This window comes from Apaloderma vittatum, unplaced genomic scaffold, assembly GCF_000703405.1.
Source record: "Apaloderma vittatum isolate BGI_N311 unplaced genomic scaffold, ASM70340v1 scaffold20499, whole genome shotgun sequence".
Lineage (NCBI taxonomy): Eukaryota > Metazoa > Chordata > Aves > Trogoniformes > Trogonidae > Apaloderma > Apaloderma vittatum.
In genome coordinates this window covers 8,596-14,661 of record NW_009733743.1, presented here as the reverse complement: position 1 = coordinate 14,661, position 6,066 = coordinate 8,596, and the positions used below count along the sequence as shown (strand labels likewise).

Genomic DNA, 6,066 nt, shown 5'->3' with positions numbered 1-6,066 from the left:
CAGCTCCGAGGCTGCCAGTGGAGGGAGGAGGAGGAAGGCTGCTGGGGCTAACAGACCTGTTCTGAATGTGCTCTTGCAGGCGAGCTCTCCCTGGAAGAGTTCATGGAGGGCGTGCAGAAGGATCAAGTGCTGCTTGACATCCTCACTCGCAGTCTGGACCTGACACACATCGTCCAGTTGATCCAGAACGACGGGAAGAACCCGCAAGAGAAGGAGCAGGCGGCAGCTGCCCAGTAAGCTCCCAGGACTCCTTCCCCCCATCTCTACATTTTCCCCCTCGCATTATTAAGACAGATTGGGTTGTGGTTGTGGGAGCTGTCCCAGCACGACCAGTGACTGACTATCCCGCTAGCGCAGGGACCAGGACCTGCTCCGAAGGCAATGCTCCCCTGGCACAGCCGGCAAGAGGAAAGGAAGCTGCAAGAGCAGCCAGTCGTGCTGGGAGGATACAGCCACCCCCGGGATTGCTCTGGGGGCCCCCAGGCCCTTTGGCTGCACAGGGGCTCTGGGCATTGCTGCTGAGCAGAGAGGGGGTAAGGTCTCTCCTCCTCAAGAAGGAGAAGCAGCACCAGACGACACAGTTAGAAATGAACCAAGAGAGCCTCAAAATCTACACCTCAAAAGAGACATCCCCAGCACCTGCAGCCGCCATGGGGGACAAACCCCAGGGCTGCCCTGTCCCAGTGAGAGGAGGTCCCCAAAGGACACATGTACGAAGCCTAGAAAGTAGATCTGAACCTTCTCTTTCCATCTATATTTCTAGAGCATGAGACCAGCAGTTTTGGTCATTCATTCTTTGATTTGTAATTACTCTGATAGCAACTGTTAGTGATAACATAAGCTAAAAACACCTATGAGCTAGAAAAAGGGGAGTGGTGAATGCAGTGGCTTCTCTTTGTTTAAAAGCATCAAAAGCATAAGAATGGTGCCTTTTTTTAACAACTGTCTGAACTTTAAGGGCATATTTCTCCTTGAAATATCTGAAAGGGCTGTGATAAACCACAACAGGCTGCCATGGCAGCAGCCCAAGAGGGAAAAGTTGTGCATGTCTGCAGGAATAGTCCTGCATGTCTTATCACTCGTGCAACAAACCGAAAGTTCCTGCAAGTTACACCCCAGAGCACCCTCAAGGATCAGGTGGTTTTAACTACAATTGCCTTCGTGCAGTTTGGTGCTGCCAGGGATGGGCTGGATGCGGTGTCTGTGCCGTGGGCAATGGGCACTGTCACTCCCAATAGCACAGCAGGCTCAGGGATCATCTCCCCCAGAAAAATACCCATCACCCCTTTTATTAGAATATCCTGGGCACAGGGACCTCAACTGCTGGTGCCAGTTACCAGTGAAACGAGCAGGGGCAGCACCCGCAGCCCAGCACACGCACAAGGGAGGCTGCGAGAGCAGCAGCCTCACCCCCCAACCCCCCCTGCCCCGGGCTGCACCTCGGCTGCTCCTGGAGAGGAGTTCCCTCATCCGATGGGAGCAAGCCTCAGGCGTGGTGAAGAGGTCCAGGACACCAGGAGGGATTTCTCACCTAGCTGAACGACTTGTTATTTAGAGCTGGATGCTTGTGACTCATAAGCAACTTTCTGCCCTTTCTTCCTGTGTGTCTTTTTCATTTGACTGTGTTTTACCTGGAAGCTTTTGTACTTCCAGTCTTATAGCGAACTAATAAAGGTATTTTAAAACCTTGTTTCAGGTTGTGCTCTATCTCCGTTTCATTCAATCACCCTGTTTCGAGCAGGACAGATTAACTGTCTCATGCAAGTGCAGAAACCTCTGGTTTGGCTTCCTTAAAATAGCTCTTTCGCAAGAACAGCACAAGCCTGGGGAGAGATCTGTGTTCTTCAGAATCAGCGTAGGAAAGGGGCTGCTCCCGTGAGGGAGCCGAGCTCTGCGTTGGCTTTCTGTGCATGCTCCCTTCCCCGCAGCACATCCCGACTCCCCCATGCTTCCTCCAACTCCTCTCTCCTCTCTGTGCCCCAGAAGCTGCAAGAAGCAGCCCTGACAAGCCCAATTTCTAATTACACAGACAAAGTTATCCTAAAAGGGCTGTGTCAGGACTGCCAGCTGACCAAAAGCACCTTTCAAACCTCAGTGTCTCTGTCCAAAGGATGTTTTTTCAGCCTCTAAGACAGCAAGTTAAAAGCAATTAAAAACTAATATTGTGACTCTCTTTACCCTAGCTCTTGCATAATTAATTTATTTCAAAACAGCAGTGGCTGGCCAGGGACCACAAAACAGCGGGGGCTGCCAGGGCCCCAGCCACAGGCACGTTGCTCACTCTTGTGACCCATCCCAGGCAGGGGAGAGGCAGAGGGGGCAGGTCCCAGCTCTGCCTCCCCTTTGTGGTGACCTGGGACAGGTTTGCTTAGGGGGGGTACAGGCACCTTAAAATACACCCGGGAGAGACGTTGGGCGGCGCTATACCTGTGGTCTTGGTGGGCTTTAGGCGCCAAAACATTGTAAAAGCAGCAAAACTCATCTGCCTGTTGAGAAATGCAGAAATCATAGGTCCACAGATCACCTGAGGTTAGAGGGGGTCTCACAGGGCTGCCCCTCACTGCCACATCCCTGTCCCCACAGTGTCAGCACTGGGTCCCAGTGGAGGGAGTAGGGGACGGGCTGCCCTGGCCAGTGGTGGCACCTGGGTCCGTGGAGGAGCAACGTTCGGGAACCCTGGGAACCTGCTGGGAATTGAAGCAATAGGTTCTTGACAGCAAAATCAAGCAGAAGTGAAATGATGAGCTCAGGAACAGATGGTGACAAATAGGGGAAAAAAACCCCAAACAGACAAAATCTTGCATCCCTGTGCATTAGTGTGTGAGGCCTAAAAGGCAAAGAAATGAAACAAAACAGGTTCTCGGGCAGAGCTTCTGAAGCTACCTTATCCCCAGGGGATGCAACTGCCCCACAATTAGCACAGCTCCCGTATTCCCGAATCACACATCACATCCCAGAATGCAATTAGATTACCTTAAATACAGGGTCTTTAAGGGTAACACGCTTGAGATGCTTTCTAAACTTCCGAGGTGCGCTTTCCTTTGAGTAGGAGGAGGAGAAAAGCAAGAAGTATTTTCCCGCACTGCCAGAGCCGAGCAGTGAGAAAATGATCGAGTGTGGTAAGACCACAAAAAGCCCCCACAGCCATCAGCACAGGGCTATGAAGGCCTGGCATGGCCATCCTGCTTTCCAACACAACGTTTTCAGGAGGAAGCTTCACACGGGTGCTTTGGGGATCACCTGGGCACACATCTCTCCCCTGGGCAGCCTTCAGACCCCAGTCACCCGGGGGTGAGCCTCCCCTCTCAGCACAGACACAGGGCACGGCTAAGCACGGAGTTAGATGCAATTATCCTCTTTCTTTCTCAGCCTTATTATTTCTGCAGCTCAGTGCTTTCCCTTGGGATACACGCTCCAGAGTATTTTAGGATGTGATGCCTCCTCAGCTCCTGCCTCTGTCCATCAGCCCCTTTCAACAACAACCTCACCTTTAGCTTTCCAGTCTGATTATTTCACCTTCAATTCTACCCAGCTTCAGGTGCATCAAGCATCAAAGCAGCTGGTAGAAGCTCAGGGAAAAAAAATAAAAAAATAAAAAAGTCACATGGCATTTGCCTTCTCAAACCATCCTGTTACCCAATTTAGACCAAAAAGAAATCCAATCAGTCAAATCCAGTTCTAGCTGGGCTGTAAGTCTGGAAAATGGATTAAGCAAAGTGTCTGACATCAACAGCTTGATGTGAATGTTGAATGGAGTTTGTGAGAAGATCAAAGTATTTATACCAATAGATTTAAAAATAGGACTAAGACTAAAGCACCTTGACAGAAGATTACACAGTTGATAGAGGAGCGATTTTCCACTGGGTTGTGCCAGCAGTGCCCACCCTGTGCACCCACACCAGCTCTGCCTGGGCCAGAGGAGCTGGAGCCATCACCCACTGCAGAGCCCAACACTTTCAGCCCCACATTTTTGGAGGTTCCTGTTGCGGCCCTGGCAGGGTTAAAACAGGGGCCATCTGGTTGCAGCACTGTCAGCTCACTTTAGTGTAAGCATCTATTTCAGATTCTATCGAGAATTACATATTTTTTTAACTATATACTTACATTTTTCACGGTCATCATTATGTAGAAGCTGAACAGAAGAGACTCCTGCTCTTCATCTGCACCAGCATCACCATCTCTGCCTTGTATTTGTGTTATCCAGCTCAGCTGTTACACTTAACATGTCCCTTAAATTCATTATATCAGCCTTAAAGGCTACAGTTCTGGTCAGACGCTCCGGTCTCCGCCTTCATTCCAAGTGAAAAATAACTACTACAGAAGAGAGAGGATTTTAATAAATAATTCTTTATTAAACTCCCGTGTTACAAAAGCCCCGCCGGTGCCGGTGCCCGGAGCTCGGATGCCCTCTAGCAGCCCCGCGGAGGAGCGCGGCTGCGGGGCCACCGCCCGCAGGAATCCAGAGCATTTCAGCAAACCTGCCGCAACTAAAGATCCACTTCAGAATTGTGCAAGAAGCGCTGTGTGTTCTGTCGCCTGAGATGCTGAAATTTAAGGAATTAGATTTGTATCCTCTCGTGAAAACACTTGTTCACAATTGGAAAATCCAGTGAATCTTTTCTTCCAGGCCCTCAAGTCTGAAGATTTTTCTTTCAGATCTTTGGCTGAGAAACTATGGACTTGAGCGAGCTTTACAGCAGCATGAACTACAAGTCTAATCAGCTCTGATAAGTCAGCACACCATCAGCTAGTGTGTATTTACAGAGAACTCTTAAAAAGGCTATTGAGAAGTGGAAATGTATATGCATTTGAACTCTAGCACTGATTGTGTCTTACCCCGAATACTTCCTCATATTCCTGAATTTAAACATTGATTAAAACCCCAAGACCACAAACCAGTAACCTAATCAACTAATTATGACTCTAGTATCCCTCATCAAAGGCCACAGAAAAGGGACTGCAAGTCTTTTGATGTATATGATCTGGCCCACTGATCCCACGGGAAAATTAAAATAAAACAAACTCATTTTAATTTCCTGGGTACATTTTTCCTGAAAACAAACTAATAAATTCAATTAAGTTGAACCAAAATATTGATTCATCCCATTTTCTACATCCATGGAGGAATATGGGATAGAATAGCAGAGCTCAGCCTTCCACTTGTGCAGTTTTATATCTACAGTCTCTGGCTAAATCCAGTCCAGTGTAAAACCACTGTACAACTTCAGTAACTTGGATTTTCTGTCACTTGTTCCATTCCATGGTCCTGCCGATACAGCTGCACTAACCCTCTGGTTGCAGAGATGCTGCCAGGAAAACCAAAACTCTGCTCTTCCCTTATCTCTCCTTCCAAACGAAACTTCTCCCAGTGCAGCAAAAGCCCTGGAGCTCCCTGAGCTCATCAGTCCTCACAGGACAAGAAAAGCTGTTCTAGAGTGATGATTAAGAAACAGGGCTGAAAAGGAGCAGAATCACACTCGCGAATCACACCTCTAAAAGCAGCTGTCAAGAGGAGGGGCAATTTCTACTGCTGCTGAGTGGTTGGAAACACCATTTTTTCCAGCCTCAAAGTCTCTGAACAGGCAGAAGGAGCAGACTCTGGGCTGCAGGAGGGGGCTGGAGGGAGTTGCTGTTCCACCTGCCCAGCGCACACATTATGTTTTCCTCAACTCTGTCTCAGCTACCACTTATAATCCAGTTCTGATTTTTGATTGTAATAGGTCAGTGCTCAATAATTTTACATTAGCAGTAACTACTAAATGTGCAAACAGACACGCTGAATGTTGAAAGCCTGGCAGAGCATCTCCTCTGTTGTCACTTTGGGTTTAATGTGTTTCTCTCTGCAGGCATGGATGACGTAAGCACCAGTCTGCACTGGACACAGTACCACTGTGTCAGGATTTCTCACTCCCCCATCCCATCTGTCATCAGAACAAAACCCTGCCTGGGATCCGCTGCAACAAGCCACAAAAAGTTTGTTCCTTGGGGTGTAACCAAAAACCAGAGCTGGCAAACATGGTGTTGTGTACACAGAAAGACTTATTCATGGGCCAAAGATAGTCTCTG

The 6,066-nt window shown here is 48.7% G+C and overlaps 1 protein-coding gene across 1 annotated transcript in view; it reads left to right on the top strand.

The window, feature by feature from the left end:
* Nucleotides 1–237, top strand: part of GUCA1A (guanylate cyclase activator 1A (retina)) — a 3,332-nt gene extending 3,095 nt beyond the window's left edge. The window contains exon 4 of the mRNA XM_009876033.1: nucleotides 80–237. Within this exon, the coding sequence (XP_009874335.1) occupies nucleotides 80–237 (158 nt within the window). The remainder of the gene's footprint in view (nucleotides 1–79) is intronic.
* Nucleotides 238–6,066: the final 5,829 nt, after the last annotated feature.